The sequence below is a fragment of the Geotrypetes seraphini genome, chromosome 13, assembly GCF_902459505.1.
Source record: "Geotrypetes seraphini chromosome 13, aGeoSer1.1, whole genome shotgun sequence".
Classification (NCBI taxonomy): domain Eukaryota; kingdom Metazoa; phylum Chordata; class Amphibia; order Gymnophiona; family Dermophiidae; genus Geotrypetes; species Geotrypetes seraphini.
This window is the reverse complement of record NC_047096.1, coordinates 75,248,419-75,268,948: the sequence shown is the minus strand read 5'-3', so window position 1 is coordinate 75,268,948 and position 20,530 is coordinate 75,248,419. Positions and strand designations below refer to the sequence as shown.

Sequence of the window (20,530 nt, the reverse complement as noted above, 5' to 3'; positions counted from 1 at the left end):
CTTCTCCAGCATAAAAATCAATGTTCACCAGTCCAAGCATCATCTTCCACCTGCTGCTTGCACCAGCCTTGGCTCCCTTCTGACGTCACGGGACTAGACTTGTCATCAGAAGGGAGCTGAGGGTGGCTCGAGCAGCAGATGGAAGATGCTGCTCGCACCGGCAAACATTTACAGAGGTATAATTTCAATTATAACGTGTTGCAAAAAAACATTTGCTCTGTTTAGTGTGCCAGAGCTAAAACAGTTTGTGAGACACTGCATTATAGAGAGAGTGAGAGAACAGGGGTAAACCACCCGAACTAATATTGTGAAGTACAATATTTGTCATGCATCTGGAATATTGCTACTTACTGTATGTTCACTGGATAGCTTTTCCTCTGGTGAGCATTCCTATTTCCTGTTCTCTTGGATTATACCTCTTTTTTTAACTCTTGTTGCCCTCTCCAATCCCACTTTTGATTTTTTTTGTTTGTGCTCATTGATTTGTGTACACACTTTTAACCTTCCTCAGCTCAATTATTACCATTGCTGCTACATTCGTAGTGCCACCTAGACCAGTGGTTCTCAAATCTGTCCTGATAGATCATCAGGCAGTTGGGTTTTCATGACATCCTTAATGAATACGATTCAGATCTGCATATTTAAGAAAGTGACAGGCATGCAGGTCTGTCTTGTGCATATTCATTAAGGATAACCTGAAAACCCAACTGGCTGGCTGTTCTTCAGGATAGGTTTGAGAACCACTGCCCTAGATGAGGAGGTTTAAGTAACAGGATATGGCAATGCTGAAGCCATTTCCTCATGCTGCTGCCATCTTTGATATGCTCAAAAAACACTCAATTAAACCTTGGTTTCTAAAAAACTGTTTTGGGTGAATAAATATGGCAATAAGCTCCGCCTAATGGCTTCACGCCAGGTAATTGGCCAAGCCCACTCCCGCTGTCTCTCCTGTAACTTAAACCTCCTTGGCCCTAGATCGCTGGTTCTTAACCCTGTCCTTGGAGACCCCCAGGCAGTTGGGTTTTCAGGATATCCCTAATGAATTGCATGAGAGAGATTTACATATAATGGAGGAGGCATGCATGCAAATATGTCTCTTGTATATTCATTAGTACAAACAGGGATTTAAATCACTTAAAATGGCTTCAGCTAACTCGACAATAAATACCTACTAACTTCAAGAAGCCTTCTATTGCACTTATCATTTTTTATTACCACATAATAAATATATTTATGTTGCACTGATTTAAATAACATATTACCAGACCACACACTCTGTGAACAAATCACACTACACAACTTTTTTCTTTATAAAATAGCTCAACGGGGAATACCCCATTGGGCCAGACAGAAGCATGATCTATAATCATTGAGGTTGAGCAACATGAGACTGTGGTAGCAATTGGCAATACAGCAAGAGAACGTGTGATCATTTTAAAAACGGGACAATGTGGTTTTGAAAGGAACTGAAACAGAAAAGGCTTTGTTCCAGTCCAGGTTTTCTGGCCCAATGGGGTATTCCCCATTGAGCTATTTTATAAAGAAAACAGCTGTGTAGTGTGATTTGTTCACAGAGAGTGTGGTTTGGTAATATGTTATTTAAATCAGTGTGATATAAATATATTTATTATGTGGTAATAAAAAAATAAGTGCAATATAAGGCTTCTTAAAGTTAGTAGGTATTTATTATATATTTATTAGGGATATCCTGAAAACTCAACTGACTGGGGGTCCCTCAGGACGGGGTGAAGAACCACTGCTCTAGACAATTCCAGAACTTATAAGTTATGTGCCTTGACCAGCTGGTGGAAGTATGACTGCAACACAACGCTGTGCTTTCTAAGGTCGCTGTGCAGCTCTAACTGTTCAGTATTTTATTATCTCCAGCAGAAGGGGGATGGTGTACTTTGCAGTTCTTGGTCTGGTTGGGTAGGCCTGCTTCTGGTCCAGTTAATTAACTGGCTCTCAGCTTAGAAAAAGGAATAGAAGTACATCTGGGTCTTTTTCTCAAGGCATTGATGCCTGCTGCTGTTGAGTTCCTCCTTTCTACCTCTTCCCCCATTCAGTGGTGCTTTTTCCTCTTCTGTTGCCTCAGACAGAAATTAAAAAAAAAAAAAAGAATTAGACTCGTTTCAAAAAAACAGGAAGAGATACGATTACAACATCAGATATGGCCAATCTTCTTTCCAAACCATATACTATAATCATATGCTTACACAAACCATGATATCTTTCATGAACCCTAATGAAATAATGTAAACCCTGGACATGGCCAGGCTCTTCTAAATTGTAACTCACATTGAACTCCTTCTGGGGCATATTAACGTTTCATAAATACTAATGTAATATGAATGGAGACATTTGAAGACTTTGGCAGTAGGACAGTGCTGTCTTTTTTTTTTTTTTTTTTAAATTAGAGGCTGACTGTTTATCGACACGGGCATCAAAACTGGTCCAAAATTTGGATTAGGCCATGGTTTTAGCCAGACCTACCATATTATTGGTGAAATAGTGACTAGTTGGGGCAGAAGTGATCCTTGCTCTGCACTGCTGACAACATAGCTGTTGGGACACTGGTGGCCACTAACTGTATGGTAGACTCAGGGATTGAAGGGGGGGGAGGAGGAGAGAGGGAATGGGAGATGTTCCCATTTTGGCTTTAGATCCAAGCAATGAATTTCAGCCATAGATTTGATTTTTGGCTGAAACAATAACAAAAAAAGATTTTGGTTGGTCTCTTATTTCTATAGGGGTGGATTTTGCAGAGAGAATCCTGCACTAGTTGGTTCTTTGTTTTTCTTGTTTGAGCTTGTGCTGGTGATGGTGGTGGTTAGATACTGCTCCTCAAGGCTACCTTGGCTAAAACAGTGGAGGAGTGTGTGGCGCAGTGGTTGGAGCTACAGCCTCAGCACCCTGGGGTTGTGGGTTCAAACCCCACGCTGCCCCTTGTGACTCTGGGCAAGTCACTCAGTCCTCCATAGCCCCAGGTACGTTAGATAGATTGTGAGCCCACCGGGACAGATAGGGAAAATGCTTGAGTACCTGATTGTAAAACCGCTTAGATAACCTTGATAATCGGTATATAAAAACCTAAAAAAACTTGAACAGCTAAATACTGTTCCCTCTGTAGGTGTTTGGGCTCAGCAGCTGATTATTTGTTCTTTGGGCCACTGCGAGGAAGCCCCAAAAGTCTGAAGGATGGCACTTTAAGGATTCCCCACTGGCATTCTTAGCAGGCTGGTGAACACGGAATCAGTTGAGGGTTACCTCAGCCATGCACATTAAAGCATGGCAATGGCAGCCATCTTGAAACCATGTTTTTTCTTCAGGCACTATAGGCTTTGGCTCAGCAGCAGTGCTGTGTTATCAGGACATAAGATCCAGCCTCAGATAGGTTTAATTGGAGGTTCAGCTCATATGATGCTTCCCCATCTCCCCTCCTCCAATTTTAAACTGCTTCTACATCAAGTTTTAGAGGCAAAACTCTCAAAATATTCTTCCTTCTGCCCCTCTACAAGAGGAACCCTTTGCTCCTAAAAGAGTGCAACTGGATGACATGGACACTGATGTTCTAATATTTCATTCCTGTAAAGGATCTTTGAGGAGGGAGAAACTCATGAGAGATGTTAATAGCAGAAGTAATAGCTAAATTACATCTTTTGCAGAAAGCATTGTCCCTAATATTTTGAAACATACTACTATTTATCTTTTACTAAAGAATGAGAAACTAGACCCTTCAGTTATAGGGAGTTATCATCCATTATATTCCCTGATGTTTTTTGCAAAAATCCTGTAGAAAGCTGTTTTGGGTTGTTTTTGTTTGTTTATTTTTAATGTAAAAATATGCCGGAACAGCTTAATTTGGCTTTAGGCCAAAGCATTCAACTGAGAAACTTTAATTTCTAATTTTGCTAGTTTTGAATGCAGTACACTTTTTTTTTATGGCCAACTTGCAGAGTCCCATCTGCTTTCGATTCAGCAATTGGAGTTCATTGAATCCCTGCTAGACACGTTTCAGACCCAAGCCTTCCTTCTGGATCCTAGAGCCAGTGCCAACATTTCATAATGTTTGGAAGAGTGATCCGTCCAGTGACTGTGTGGGCGTGCCTCTGAGGGCATTAATTTGCAAGAGGAGGCTTGAATCATCGCCCAAGAAGACTCGTAAACGGATCGGCCACGGATCGCACGGCAAAGGTAGGCTTCGTGAATCTAGCCCAAAGCCTCAGTCACTCTCTTCATTTCCTTGGATCTTTCAGTGGCCTTTGACTCTGTTTTACTTCAAAGATTATCCTCACTTAGATTTTCTGTACTATTAGCATGGTTCATCTCTTTTCTCCAATTCCAATCATTCACAGTAACACATGAAAATACCATCTCTTCTTCGTTTAATCTCATCTGCAGTGACCACAAGGATCTGCTTGATCTCCTTTATTATTGAATATTTTCCTTTGCCCTCTTTGACTACTCTTATAAGTATAACCCAAACAAATCGCAGTTCAAAAAAATAAAATAAATTATATGTGTAGTGCTCAGACCCACAACCTACATACAGTTCAACATGAAGTGAACATAGCATAGGTTGCCCAATTGGACCATCAGTGCACTCACTTGTCCTACCGCCTTTAAATTGATCTTAATAAATGATCTTAATAAACCAGAGTTGACTTATCTGGATAGACACGGCTAGATCATCCTGGGTCCCAGTAGTTGGGCAAACCATATGCCAGTTTAGTGCTTAAAAATACTCATGAAGTTAAGAAACATACTCTTATAAGTAGAAATATTAAAGGATTGTATATCTATGCAGATAAATAATTTCTGGTCTATCATTCTGATCCAGATGCTACAAATCTGAGCCTTTTACAACAGTGCAAAGATGTCATAGCACATTGGTTACAGGATAATCACTCAATTCCTAATCCAGAGAAGACTGTGACTTGTTGGAGCTCAAATCCTATTCCGCCCCCATCTATTACTCCTATTTTCTTTGGTTCCCCTCTTCCCCCTAGTGAATTCATTCAGGTATCTTTGTAGTTATTATTGATTCACGCTTAAGCCTTTCAGAACAAATTTTTTTTGTTTCACAGTCTGGTTTTCTTACTTTGCGTCAGCTTGATTGCATTCACACTTTTTTCATCAGATACTCTTCAAACCCTGTATCACATTTTAATGACATCTCACTTGGATTATTGTAATGTGGCGTATGCTGGCCTGCCACAATCTGCAGTCTAAAGGCTTCAGTCTCTCCAAAATACTACAGTGTTTTTTATGTAGAGCCAAGAGGTACAGCCATTTAACTCCATTATTTCTTCAACTGCATTGAATGCCTATTGCTTTTAAGATTCAGTGTAAGATTTCTGATACTGTCTTTTAGAGCACTTAGGGAAGGGTTCCTAATTGTCTAGTCAAGGAAACAATACCCTTTGCGCCAACACAAGTTTTTTGCTCACTTAGGCTCCCTTTTATCAAGCTTCATTAGGGTTGTTTTTTATCATGGGTTGCTGCAGTAAAAGATTTCCCCTTCTCAGCATCAGTCATTGACCCTCTTCCTCTAGAGAAGGGATCTCAAAGTCCCTCCTTGAAGGCCACAATCCAATCGGGTTTTCAGGATTTCCCCAATAAATATGCATTGAAAGCAGTGCATGCACATAGGTCTCATTCCCACACTTTTTTAGCTTGTGAGCTACTTTTAAAATGACTAAGTTAAAATGATCTATCAACAATAAAATTTAAGAAAACACAAAGCACAATATACGCAGAGAAAATGTTAATTATAATTTTATATTCGGGGGGTTTTTGTGTTTTGTTTTTTTTCAGAGGTCAAGGCAGATGAGTTTAAAATATGCAATATCACCTTAGTAAGAACTATAGAAAAATAGACAAATATAACCCCTCCCCTTTTACTAAACCGCGATAGCGTTTTTTAGCGCAAGGAGCTGCTTTGAATGCCTGTGCTGCTCTCAACGCTCATAGGCTCTCTGTGCTAAAACTGCTATTGCGATATAGAAAAAGGGGGGCCATAGTGCAAAATATAGACAGCAGATATAAATTCTCAAAATGGACACATTTTGATCACTAAATTGAAAATAAAATCATGTTTCCTACCTTTGTTGTCTGGTGATTTCATGAGTCTCTGATTGCACTTCCTTCTGACTGTGCATCCAATATTTATTCCCTTTTTTCTGCCTCTTGCATGCTTCCTCTCCTCCAGACCTCATTCCATTCCCCAGCCAACATCTCTCTCTGTCCCTCCATGAGTCCAACTTTTTCTTCCTCTCGCCCTGCCTGCCGACTGCCACACTTCATTCCCTCCCCCAACTTTTTCTTCCTCTCTCCCTGCCCCCTCCCCTTTTTCTTTCTCACTCTCTCCCTGCCCCTCCATTTTCTTTCTCTCCCTGCCCCCTTCTTTCTTTCTGTCTTTCTCTCTCCCTGCCTCCCCAAGCCACCTCCACCATTGCTAAATGCCCCCAGTCTTATTTCCCAAGTTATGTATTTTTCTCTCAGTTCCCTTCCCCCATTATAGTGTATGCTCCTTCTCTGAGTTCCTGTTACCCTCACAGCCTATTCTCCACTGCCACAGCTCCACTCCAAGTTTCTGTCTCCATCAGTCTGTCACTCTTCCCTTTAGAATTTTCAGACACTTCTGGCTCTTTATAGCAACATTCTCTGTCCCATCTATTAACCCTTTCATTTCAGTTCATAGTCCCCTCTATTCCTTCTCATGACTTCACTTCCAACCTGCGCTTCACTCCCAACCGTGTGCCAGGCCCACAAGCCTCCCCCTCCCCCCCCCCCGACGTCAGTTCTGACATTGGAGAGGAAGTTCCAGGCCAGCCAGGCAGAAATTGAGCTGGCCCTTCCTCTCCAAGATCCGAATTGACGTCGGGGGGAGGGGGGGAGGCTTGTGGACCCAGCGCTTGTGCATTGGATGCACTCGCCTGGCTTTTGCAGCATCGGGGAAGTGGGGAAAATGCAAAGGCAACGTGAATCTATCATGGAGCTCGGAATGGACTCCACGATCAACTCACATTGCCCTTGCGATCTACTGGTCGATCGCGATCAACCTTTTGGGCATCCCTGCTCTAGAGATTACCATTCTTCATAGAGGTTCATCTGCCAGACATTGAGCCGAATTGTCTCACTGGTGATCTTCGTCGAGGTCTCATTGATCGAGGTCACATTCTTCAAGACAAAAAAGATCTCATCGATCTTCTTCCTCTTCTCCTGATAAGTACCGAGGGCATCGAGGTACATCGTCTCATCACTCAAGGAAAAACTCTCCTGAGATATCAGTAGATTCTGACCTCTCTCAACATCCTCCAAATCAGTATGGAGAAGCTGAGTTGTCTGCTCCAGAATCATATGGCATTCCTTTGGATCCATCTCTAAGAAGATCTTCTTCCAAAGGGCTCTCTTTTACAAAATATATTCAACAATTGGGGAAGGACCTTCCAGTTAAGCTTGAGGCGAATTCTGAGCTGAGAACTTCTGGATGCCTTGGATTATGACAAACTTCCCAAGGAGCTTCTTAAACTATGTTTGCATCATCTGCTCAAAGATGCTCTTTCGCAACTGGGAGACCCGTTTTTCTGTAGTAGTGGCCCCAAGGAAACTTGATTCTATGTATAGGATCATTTCCTGTCAGGGATTCAACAAGCCGAGCTTCAACATCAATCTCTGCTTGTTGAATCAACACTGAAAAAATCATCTAGTACCAGGGTTTATCCTTTGGCTCCACTGGGTAGAAAAAGTCGTACTATGAACAGATTTGGACACCGCCTTTATCTGAATTCCATGCTGGCTAGTAGAGTGTTGAATTATTTACAACTTCTGCTGAGTTTTAGTTCCTTCTATTTCAAACACTTAAATAAAAAGTTGGCAGAATTTGAACAGTATATTCCTCCAGAGCATCTCGAGTCTTTTCAGCAGACCACTCATAGTCTGGCACATTCAAGGAAATACATGGCCCACTCGGCATTTGATGCCTTTGAGATGTCATCTAGGATGTCTGCCATGTCGATCGCTGAGGCGTATAGCTTGGCTCTGTGTGTCGGACATGTATATGATTCACCATTGGAATCTTTTTAAGTTACCTGGAAGTCTTTACTTAAAAAAAAACCCAGGTTCTTCTTGGTTGTTGACCTTATGTAGTCTTCTTAATGGTCTCACAGAGTTATTTTACTTCTTGCTTTTACTAAGTTAAGAAGAGTTCAGGACTACTCTGGAGGGGCAGAGTGGTTGGTCTGTTGACTCTTTCTGCCATTAAGCTTCTATATTTCTGTAGGAAAGGTTGTGGTATGCTTTTCTTTCTATTCATATTTCTCGCACGTTTTTTCTGGGTTGTACTTCTCAAAATCCAAATACAGGTTTTTGTTTTGAGTCTCTGTGCAACATTGCATTTTTTTTCCTAAAAAAAAAAAGAAAACATTGAGATTTTTACCTCATGAGAATACATTGAGATTACCATTCTGCTGTTGGTGACCTTTTTTCTAAGAATATTCTATTCATCAACTTAACTCTGCAGGCATATTGATTTTTGGTTAGTTATGTCGCATTCAACTCTGCAGTATCTCCTTACCTCCAGTTGATGCAACTGGCTCAGGTGTAAATTATTTGATTTTTTGGTGTACTGCATGGATAAGCTCAGGTTGCCCATGTTTCCTCTTCGATATTAAAGTAAGAGGGTACAGGAGTTCAATGACATGAGTTTATTTTTATTTTTATTTTCCTGTCACCTTCGTAGATACTTGTTTCAAGTTGCACTTATATTAGGGACCATTTCTATTTTAGCTCATTCTCCATTACTTATTTTACTTGGGTAACATTTTATATATTTTGATTAGTAGTTTTAAAAGTTCAACTACTTTCCTTCTACACATTCTTTCATGGGCTCAGGCCCCCTTTTCGTGGTGTTCTGTTCTTACTAAGCTTCTCTTGAGGAGACTTAAAAAAAAAAAACAGCACTCAAAACCACTTAATCAACTTTGGGTTTTACAGGGATATTACACAAGTCCATTCTCACTTTCCTTGTTAAATCTTTGAGGGGTTCATCTTAGTATCATGTTGTTTTGATAATATGCTTCCCCTTGCTGTTTTTACTGATTTTCTCATTTTAATAATAATAATTTTATTCTTATATACTGCCAAAGCCATAATAGTTCGAGGCGATTTACAATAAGAAGTGCTGGACAATCGGAGAAATAGGCACAATGTAAAATCATCAAATACATGCATACAGAATAAAAGAAGTAAAAACAGTAAAATTCTTAGGTTACAAATCGATTAAACAATTTCGTTTTTACTGATTTTCTAAAACTTAAATGGGATGAGGAGTGCATAATAATGTTACCCAGCCAATTGTTCAATTTACCTGCCTGGAAAGCAAGAATTCTGTCCAGGAATCTTTTATAACGACAGGCCTTTATTGTTAGATAAGTGAACATATGAATTCTACATGTAGGCTTATTAGAACATTCCAAATTAAATGAGAAACCAAGTACGTACATTACTTTTTCAGCCTTCGGGTTCTCTATGATAATTCTTTTCAAGAAAATCCTGCTTTTATTTGATTATGAAATTCCTTTCCCTTTTCATTCGTATTTATTCAAGGATAGTACTGATTTCAGCTGTTAGTTGGATCGGCTGCTCCATATAGGTGCATTAGCCAGTAGCCTCTCTTATTTGGTTCATGAATCTTTTTGGCACATCCATCGCTTATATTTAGATTCAATTGACTCTAGGAGGTGGTTTATTATCTTTCAACCTCCATGCACATAGGTTTTATTGGATTTTTCTGTTTACCTCTAGTTGAACATAGGGTTCCTTTCTTCATTTTGCCCTTTAGGTTCCTTCCCTTGCCTCTTAAGTGTTTGTGTGGTTGGCATTTATATTATCATCCTTTGGATTAGTGAAATGGTGCTCCTGCTGGATATACTGCTGTAGGAAGGCATCTATGAAGAGGATTTCCTTTTGCAGATCGTTATCTAAAATATTTGCCTGATTGTAGACTGGACATCTCTAATTAGGCTTGTACATCCTTTCTAAAATGGCACTCTTAGCATTGGGTGTGCTGGAGAAACTATAGATTGGTATGAAAAGGGATGAGATAAGGTAAAATAGGAGGGGTTAGGAACATAACTGAGCAATCTCAACTGGACAGACTGGTAAATTTTCTCATTTGAAAAAGAGGACTGGTCAAGATTGTCCTTGGGATGAATGTGAATGCTCTTTTGTTGGCAAGTTTTACGGGACTTTTATGTTTCGTATGAATGTTAAAGCCATGTTACAAAGGGAGTTGGTGTAAGACCTTTCCCTACATTTGGTATTTATCAGCATTCAGCAGTGAATGTTAATGTAGAGTCATACAGAATTGGTTTGATATAAAGTTGAAAAGAGCAGAGTGTACAAATACCATTGTGCTTATTTGTAGTTGTTGTCTCTTTCCTTCACCACCTCAGGCACCTACAGAAAGGCAAATGCGGTATAAAGAGAAGGTGACTGAGTTGCGCAAGAAAAGAAATTCTGGCCTTACCAAGGAGCAGAAGGAGAAGTACATGGTATGTGAAAGATAGAGTTATCTGTGGAGGTGGGGGCTGACTTAGTAGTTGTCCCTGTTCCTGCGGGATCTATCTCCATCCCTGTGAGTTCTGTCCTCATCTGCACAAGTCTTAAACACTTAAGATTTTAAAGTGTTCAAGGTTTGTGCAGATGAGGACCGAGCTTGTAGGGACAAGACAGGGATAGAGATACTGTCCCTGTGTCATTCTCTAGATGGCACTCAGTATAAAATGGGCATTTTGTAACAAAAGTTGTGGATGTAGTAATGATACAGTGAAGGCATTAGAGAGGTGCTACATTGAGAGGTGTATAGATGATTGAAGCAAGAAGCCAAAAGATTACTTGGTACAAGGGGAGATGCTGAAGTAGAAACTTCAATAGAAGAAATTTTGTGAGTGCATAGGAGTCAAAAGTTTTTTGTTGGGTGGGGGAGGGAAGACGGCGCAAGTAGCTGCCATTTGACAAAGTGCATCTGAAGGTTGAGGAGACCTTTCTTTTCCTTTTCATTAGGAAGGATGAATAAGGTTACTTGTTTGGCTCTGCGCCTTGCACAGACTAGCACTATAGGGAATTATTGGCTAGAGTAAAGTTCCTCATTTTTCATTTAATTCTTTCAGGAACACCGAGAAACCTATGGAAACACCAGGGAGCCATTGTTGGAAAATCTGACCAGCGAGTATGATTTGGAGCTATTTCGTCGGGCTCAAGCTCGAGCATCAGAGGACTTGGTGAGGCTACTGTTATGTGCTGGTGATTGCTTAGTGTAAACAACCTGATTAGGAAAGGGATGTGTGACAAATGCAAGAAGATGTGTCTTAATTGTAGCATTTTAAAAATATTTAGATATTATGTTGTGATAGGAGGAATGCTAATATTATAGAGCAGGGGTAGGGAACTCTGGTCCTCAAGAGCCGTATTCCAGTCGGGTTTTCAGGATTTCCCCAATGAATATGCATTGAAAGCAGTGCATGCAAATAGATCTCATGCATATTCATTGGGGAAATCCTGAAAACCCGACTGGAATACGGCTTTCGAGAACCGGAGTTCCCTACCCCTGTTAGAGTATCTTCCTTAATATCTGCACCAGACAAGTCCAGGAATTGTTGGGTGTTGTGCCCATTGACCCAACTGGTAGAGAAAAAGCTACAGAATTGTGCTGTGTCTTAATAGGAAACTAAGCAGCTCTTAACAATTCAGTATTCTTCTACATCCAGCCATTATTCTTCTACATCCACTGGTAGAAGGCTAGCTGTGCAGCTCTTGAACTTAGACTATTATAATGGCTCTTGGACTTGGTAGATTTGAACCTAAATTGCAAGAGGATCTTGCAAGACTGGGAGACAGGGCATCCAAATGGGAGCAAGTGCAAAGTGATGCATGTAGAAAAGAGGAACCCAAACTATAGCTATGTGATGCAGGGTTCCACACTAGGCAAAGGATCTAGGTGTATATATTGATACGTTGAAATTAGGGCTGTACATTTTAGCGCGATTAATGCGTTAAAAATTCTAACCTGCATTAATAATTTTAACACATTAATCGCATCAAATTGCTCTCTCCCCATTTCCTCCTCGGGAGCTGAGGCTAGCATGAGCAGTATGTGGAAGATGCTGGTTGCAATGGTAGCTAAGAAAGATATATGATAGATAGAAGTTAAATTATATTTACAGGGGGTAGGATTGAAAAGTTTCAGTAAAACCTGCAAGCATGCAACAGGAGTTGCAGACTTCTGTTTTTCTATTTTAAATTGTAGCTCCTTTTCATAATAGGCGCTGATAGGTGATATCAAATGTGCAACAAACTTGGAAACTTTATCAGGGGAAGAAGCAGTGGCTCTGGATAGAGATAACTGATGGAAGTGAAAAGGGAAAGGCATCTGAGGCCTGATTCTGTAAATGTTGTGGTGCCTATCCAAATTCCGTGCATAACTTCAAATTTGTTAATTGACTTTAGTTGCCATTTTAATTGAAAATGTCATTAAAAGTCAATTTAAAAAACATTAATTTAACTTTTAACTCAAATTGCACGTGGAATTCAATGTGACACTTGGTTAATTCATTTTTTCTATACCATTCTCCTAGGAGAGCTCAGAACGGTTTACATGAATTTATTCAGGTACTCAAGCATTTTTCCCTGTCTGTCCCGGTGGGCTCACAATCTATCTAATGTACCTGGGGAAATTGGGTGACTTGCCCAAGGTCACAAGGAGCAGCATGGGTATGAATCCATAACCTCAGGGTGCTGAGGCTGTAGCTTTTAACCACTGCGCCACACTCTCCCCCTAGGGGCAGAGAATAGGTGTGGTTTGACTTAGGCGCCGGAGTTCATTAATCTGCTCTGGCAAGCTTATTCGTACAGCCAAAATATGCAATTTAGGTCTGCTGAAGAGTGACCCTTGGCGCATGCCTTTAAGAATCCTCAGAGCACTTCTATGGAAGCGGTGCTCCTCCCTGACACTGTCAGTCAGACAGGGATATAGGGGATCAAAGTTCAGTCTTGATCCCTTTACTGTCTTAAAGCAAGGCCTCCCTGTTGAGAAATTCAGCCTCCTATGTTGAGGATCAGGATGGAATCCTGGCCACAGATCCGGGAGAGAATCCTTCCATGTGGCAGCTGTTCAAGTCTTCGGTCCTGCCAGACGTTATTACTGAGTCTCTTTGTGAGCTCAAGATTGATCCACCTCAGCCCCAGTCATCTCAGTATTCTCTTTTGAATGGGTTTCGATCTCGGCCCACATCCTTCCTGTGGCACCCAGACATGAAACTCCTGGTTAGAGCCCTGGGTGGTCCCGGAAGGCTCCCTCAAAGGGGTGAAAGCCATGACTAGACTGGATCCTCTGGATCAAGAGTTCCAGCAAATGTTTCCTATGTCAAAGGTAGACTCCTGGTGGCACAGGTGACTAGACACATGTCCTTACCCAGTGAGGGAGGAGTCATGATGAAGGATACACCGAGTGGATATGGTCCTTAGGAGGCAGAGTGAGGCCCTGGTCTTAGGAGTTAAGGCGGTTGTTAGCTACTTCTTTCATAACAAGCACCTGCCATTCACGGCTGTAAACCCTGAACATAACGATGGCTGAACCATTACCTCAGCTCATGCTGGCAGGGGTGGACTATGTGGTTGACCCACTTTATGATGAAATTAGTCATGGCAAGAGACTCTACATACTTTATCTCTGCCCAATGCATACTGTGGATCAGACAGTGGGTGGGCGATTCAACCTCCAAGGCTACGCTTAGTAGGCTCCCCTTCAAGAGACAGATGCTTCTTGGCCAAAGCATTGTTGGAGGTTGGAGGAGTCTGAAGTTCGATCTGATGTGCAGGGCTGGCACCCTGGTGCAACCATAGCCAAAGTCTGGATTGCTTTATGCATTTCCTCCATGGCCTCTGAGAAGCCGGGTTGTACTTTGCATAACATTTTACTCAGGGAGGGTGATCCTGATTGGTCCAGGTGTCCTTGGTTTGTGGATCTAGTAAGCCTACAAGTGGATGAATGTCCCCAGCTCCAGGTGTATCCGGAATTGCTCACACAGGGGCTGATTGCTCTAGAAGATCTGGGCCACTTCGGTCTTATGGCATAGCTCTTGAGCGTGCAGCGCTATCCAAGAAAGGCTATTTAGAAGTGGTCATTGTCACCCAACTGAAGGCCAAGAAACCATCCACTCTTTTAGCATATGCCAAGATGTGGGATACTTTTCAGTGCTGGTGCAATAAAGAGAATTTGGAGTCCAACAAAGCCCCAGTATTGTCGATATTGGCTGTCCTGCAGGTTACCCGGCGCACAGCCCTCCCTAGTGCTTAAGGATTCTCAGGATCACAGTAGATATTATGTTGTAAAGGCTTTTTGAAGTGACTTGTTGTTTATTGTTTATTGTTTATTTAGTTATTTGATTAAACGCTTTATCGATTCTACAAAGCGTTGTACAGAGTAAAAAATTTTTCCTTTAGACAAACAATATTACAGTTAATACATACTTTCTAAAAACTACAAAGCGAACAATAATACGTGCAAAGTTATTGTGGACGAACGAACAAAAGACACACAAGGTAAAGAGGGAGGAAATACAATAGCTATAGTAAATGGAAGAAACATTAATGGCAAGTACAAAAGGGCAGGGAGTTAAAAAAAAAAAATTAAAATAAGACATCAGTTAAAATCAACTTTGAAATAAAATAAAACTTCAGTTAAAAGCATCTTTAAAAAGGAAGCATTTTAAGTTGCTTTTGAATGTTTTTAAATTATTGTTCAGGTATCAAAGTGGCAGCGGCCGCTTCCTTTGTGCATGCCTGTCACACGAGATTGCAGTGTGCTCTCTGCAGTGATGGATGGTGTGGATTATGTGGCGGATGCCGTTTATTTAATTTAATTTAATTTATTTATTTAGTTAGTTAATTTAGTTTTTATAGCCCACCCTCTCCAGGAGCCCAGAGTGGGTTACAAGGATATGTACATAGAAGTTTCAGGATCAATAACACCCATTACAAGAACAATAACGAGCTACAGAATCAGTACAGACATGTACAGAAAATTGAGATGGGTTTTGAGAACACACATGCTTTAGTGAATCTAAGAGTTGTAGTAGATAAGACCACAGCAATGGCTGATAGATTCAGGTACCCTGAGTTATGGTGCATCGGGTCCCAGTTGGTTAAAGCTTGAGATCAGGAGTGAGCTGATTCCTGAACAGTAGCGTCTTTACTGCCTTTCAAAAGGACAGTAAGTTGTCGATTTTCTCTTATGACAGGAGGGAGTTGGTTCCATAGTTTAGGCATGCTGTAGGAGTATGATCGCTTCTGGGGTGTTTCCAGGTGGAGGTGATGTAGTGGAGGGTTGGACAGCCTGAATTCAAGTTGCAATCAGAGGAATTGCTGAGGGTGGTAGATTGGATGCTTTCTTGCTATGAAATAATAATAATTTTAATAATAATTTATTTCTTATATACTGCCAAAGCCAATAGTAGTTTTACATAACCACTCTGAAGCTTTTCCATCTTTCTCCCTTTGAAACACTCTATACGTATGCAGATGACATCTTTGTTCTCCTTGAAATAGTTCGAACCTTACCAACCTCGCTGGTAATATAATAGAATGTATAACGAAACTCTAGTCATAGGCCCTTACTGTACAAATGAAGTTGAATGAGTCTTAAACAAAACTACTCTGGCTAGGCCCAAAATTAGATCAGCTACCTTTGTTTATTTTACTGCCTTCAAGATCTTCACTACTGATTGAATTCTCAAGTAAAGAAGTCCTTGGTGCCATTTTAGACTCAATACTTTCTTTCAATGACCATCTTAATTCTATGGCGAAAAAATGTTTTTTTAGTCTCCATATGTTGAGGAAAGTTGGATCCTGCTTCCATCAACAGTATTTTTCTGTTCCTGTGCAATCAATTATTCTTTCAAGGTTGGATTACTGTAATGTAGTCTTCTTAAGCCTGACTAAGAAAAGTCTTCAAAGACTTCAGTTGATCCAGAATACTGCGGCTAGGCTGATCTTTGCAAGAGGTAAATTTGATCATGTTTCCCCACTTTTGCTAAAACTTCACTGGCTTCCAATTATTTCTAGAGTCTATTTCAAATATGCTTGTTTTACATTTAAGATCTTGTATGGCATTTTTCCTTCCTTCCTCTATCTTGGAATTCTACAAGATCTGAAATTACCAGACCCACTCAAAAACTTAAATTATCCTTTTCTATGCTGAAAGGCGTTGTCTATACTGGAAAATTAGGGAAGTCTCTTCTTTTCAAAAATACTGAGCTCTGGAATAATTTTCCTGTCCAGTTGCGCGATCAAGGCTCTCTCCAATTCCGTAAACATCTGAAAACTTGTCTCTTTTCAAAATTGTATTTGCCCTTTCCCTATTGTATTTTTTAAAAGTCAAATTTCTGCAAAGAATAATAAGCTATTACTTATTATGACAGGAGTTGCCATTCAACAGATTACATTTAATTGGAAAATTTGGAATAGATTAAATTATAGTTTTTGGTGGAATTCATTATATCATATGTACAAGATGGAAAGAATGTTAGCCTTGCAGAAAGGAAATTTTAATAACTTTCAGGAGGTTTGGAGGCCATTTAATAGAATATTGTAATGAGTAATTATGGGATTATCATTTTTCCCTAATAAGTATAATTGCAAAGTATAGGGGGGTGGGATTTCTGATTTGAAATTAAATGATTAGATTAATATGACATATTATATAATATATTATATGATATATGCAACTACATATGAATTAATAGGGTAGGGAGGGAAGGTTTAAATACTATAATTTAAGTTAAATTGATAGAGAATCAAGTGATATTGTATAAGTTCAAATGTTATTTTATGATACACTTGTAAGATGTAAAATGAATAAAGAATTTAAAAAAATTTTCTGTAAATCATGCTGAGCTCTATTTTTATAGAGAAGATGCGGTATACAAGCTTAAGGTTTAGTTTAGTTAGCTTACTCCTTGATAAGATGTCCTCGCTTGGATTCCGTGAATCTGTCCTCTCCTGGTTTGCCTTCTACGTCTCCCAATGCACCTTTATTGTATGTGTTGATGGGTCCTCCACTGCTTCTACCCCACTAGCGGGTGGCGTACCCCAGAATTCTGTATTAGGACCTCTTCTCTCTCTACACCTGTTCCCTTGGTGCCCTGATTTCCCATGGCTTCCAGTATCACCTATATGCTGATCTACCTCTCAATACCCAAAATTTCACCTAAAGTCCAAGAAAAAGTCTCTGCCTGTTTGACTGACATTGCTGCCTGGATGTCCTGCTGTTATCTGAACCTAAACATGTCCAAGACTGAGCTGCTTCTCTTTCTTCCTAAACCCTCTGCTCCTCCTCCTTTCTCCATCTCGGTAAATAATACTGTCATTGTTCCAGTCTCCTCTGCTCACAACCTTGGAGTCATCTTCGATTCTGACCTCTTATTTTCTACTCACATCCAACAGACTGCTAAGTCTTGTCGCTTCTATTTCTACAATATCACCAAAATTCGCCCCTTCCTCTTTGAGCACACTAACTGGATCCTTGTCCACACTCTCGTAACCTCATGCTTAGATTACTGCAATCTACTTCTAACTGGTTTCCCGCAGTGCCGCCTCTCCCCCTTGCAATCTGTGCAAAACTCTACTGCACGACTCATCTTCTACCAACCTTGTTACACTCATGTCGCCCCTCTCCTTAAATCACTTCACTGGCTCCCTATCTACCTTCGCATACAGTCCAAGCTCCTATTGCTGACCTAAAAGTGTGTTCATTCTGCTGATTGCTGCCCTTCAATATCTCTTCTCTATCCTTATATACCTCCCAGAGAACTCCGTTCCTCAGAAACGCCCCTCTTAGCTGTACCCTTCTCCTCCACTGCCAGTTCCAGACTTCCTTCCTTTCATCTAGCTGTTCCCAAGGCCTGTAATAAATTACCTGTTTGTCTTGTCTGTTTAGATTGTAAGCCCTTTCAAGAAGGGAGTGTCTTCTTCTTTGTGACTGTACAGCGCTGCGTGTGTCTGGTAGTGCTATTGCTTTGTCATGCAAAATGCTGAAGTTCTAAGGACCCAAGTTATCTTTTAATTTTTGGTGATCATCCTTTCTCTCTCTCTCCCTTCACTGGTAGACAGGCAAAACCCACAAGTTTATTGGGACTAAAGGAAAGAAAATTATCAGACACAATTTTCTACTTTTAATGCTGTGGGTCAGAATATGTATTGCACTAGGAGAAGAGTGAATACATTGTAATGAAGCAGCTATAGCCTGGTTTCTTCTTTTTTTCATTTCTAGGAGAAGTTGCGACTTCAGGGTCAGATCACGGAAGGCAGTAACATGATAAAGACGATTGTATTTGGTCGCTATGAGCTGGACACTTGGTATCACTCTCCATATCCGGAAGAGTATGCTCGGTTGGGACGTCTTTATATGTGCGAGTTCTGTCTGAAGTATATGAAGAGCCAGACTATCCTACGCAGGCACATGGTAAGTGTTGGAGGTGAGAGGATAAAGTCAATTAAGGCTAGACAAACACCAGACAGAGCATAGCATTTATTTATTTTAAGTATTTATCAAATTTAAAATTATGCACTCAATAAATAATAACCTTGAATGAGACTGAAATTTGAAAACAATTACAAGGAAATAAGTTTACTTAAGAAATAAAAACCTTTAGTCCATAATATTTGGAATCTGGAAAATAAATGACTTTTAAGGAATAATTAAACAGTAGAAGAGTTAGTCTGAGGGAGAAGTATCCACAAAAAGTGGGCTGAGGGTGCTATTCCATATGTTTTGTGGTCTCCAAGAATGTTCATTGCTTGTTCTGGATTTGAAGGGGTCAGTGGTTGTCTCCAAGTTCCATATTTTTGCACGGAGATCCTGTGAATGGTGATCTCATTGATCAGGCCATGAGAATTCCTGACTGCTGGATTTCTCCTTAGCCTATTCTCACTTTGCTGTCTGGGATAGGCACAATTGCTTCCTATGGTTCTACATGCTCGATAAGCTTTATCAGTTCATAGCACTTCTCTTTGAACTAGCTACAGCTCTCCAAACCTATTCCAAGATCATGTTTGTAGTGGAAATGAACCTAAGCAAGGGTGAAATTTGGATTTACCCTTTCTTGGCTAAATTGGCTAAACTCTGAGGTAGGTTGAGACACTGAAGACCAGAGTGGCCAAGTTGTTGTATCATCTGGGACAGGTGGTGAACTCTGCCAAGAGTCATCCTGTTCCTTACAGATGCTTGAGTATTTTGGGCTTCACTTCAACACCAGGGTGGGAACTAGCTTACTAACCCAGAAGGAGATATACAAGCTTCTGATCCATAAGGGCTTGTTTACACGAGGTGGGCTCCAAGGCAACTACTCTGTTCTATGGCAGCAACATTGGAGGTGATACCATGGGTGAAGGTTCATATGAAGCCTTTCTAGCAGGCTTGAGGTCTCCTTGGTGTCTCATAGTCCAGAACTTTGAGATATTTCTCCTGCTGTCATCATCTCAGAAAGCATGTTGATGAGACCTCAATGGTCATCTCCTGAAGAATGGTACCTTTTTAGATCCTCCTGACTGGGTGATGTAATGATGAATTTGAGTTGGGGTTTGGGGGGCCCATTGCCTAGGCCAGATCACACAGAGGCAGTGGTTGGAGCTTGAAAGATTGTGGTCTATCAACCATTTGGAGATACATTCACCTTTCTCTGGTATATTTTCTCCCTCGATACGGGGAAATAGTGAGCAATGTCTGATGATTTTACCAGACTGGCATATGAGAACAGTCGGGGAAGAACCAGGAATGCAGCAATAGTGCAGGAGATCAACAAGTTCTGTAGTTAGATGGAATCTCATCTCATCTCCTGCCATTATTGGTGGCTCACATTATAAGAATGGACAATATCTGGGCAGATTTTCTCAGCAGTCAGCTTTTGGATCCAGAAGAGTAGGAACTGAGCCTTTCAGCCTTCCAATTAGCATAGAGCCTACTTCTTCAACCAGAGGAAAGAAAAGGATTTAGCAGGTATCAATGCATTGTTGCATCCCTAGCTCAGTCAGAAACCCCTGTTTCGTGGCCTCCAATCAGCCAGGTTCTTCACAAGATTATGAGGCACTCGTATCTGGTCATTTTTGTGGCTCCAGATTGGCCTCTTCATCCCTAGTACCTGGATCTCATTTGATTATTGGTGAGCTACTGCTTAGGGGTCCAAGACTTCTGTGGCAGGAGCCACTCATAATAGAGGACCCTGAAACCACCTAGTTCACAACCTGGTCCTTGAGAAACATCATCTTAAATGCAAGGATTACTCTATATGGGTCTTAAATATTTATCATATTTATATCCCTGCTTTAATCAAAGTGGGTTACAAATTTACATACATAAATAAAAGCCTGCAGGAGTTCTAGTATACATCTAGGTGTGAAGAATCTTTCTGTGCTGATGTTGAATACGTTTTGTGTTTCTCATAATGTTTGTGGAATTAAAAATATTTCTCAG

At 40.6% G+C, this 20,530-nt stretch overlaps 1 protein-coding gene across 4 annotated transcripts in view; it reads left to right on the top strand.

The window, feature by feature from the left end:
- KAT7 (lysine acetyltransferase 7) overlaps positions 1-20,530 on the top strand; it is a 53,017-nt gene that overhangs the window by 13,031 nt on the left and 19,456 nt on the right. For all 4 annotated transcript variants that reach the window (XM_033917657.1, XM_033917656.1, XM_033917654.1 and 1 more), the window contains 3 exons: positions 10,458-10,556; positions 11,175-11,285; positions 18,332-18,523. In XM_033917657.1, the coding sequence (XP_033773548.1) occupies positions 10,458-10,556; positions 11,175-11,285; positions 18,332-18,523 (402 nt within the window). The remainder of the gene's footprint in view (positions 1-10,457; positions 10,557-11,174; positions 11,286-18,331; positions 18,524-20,530) is intronic.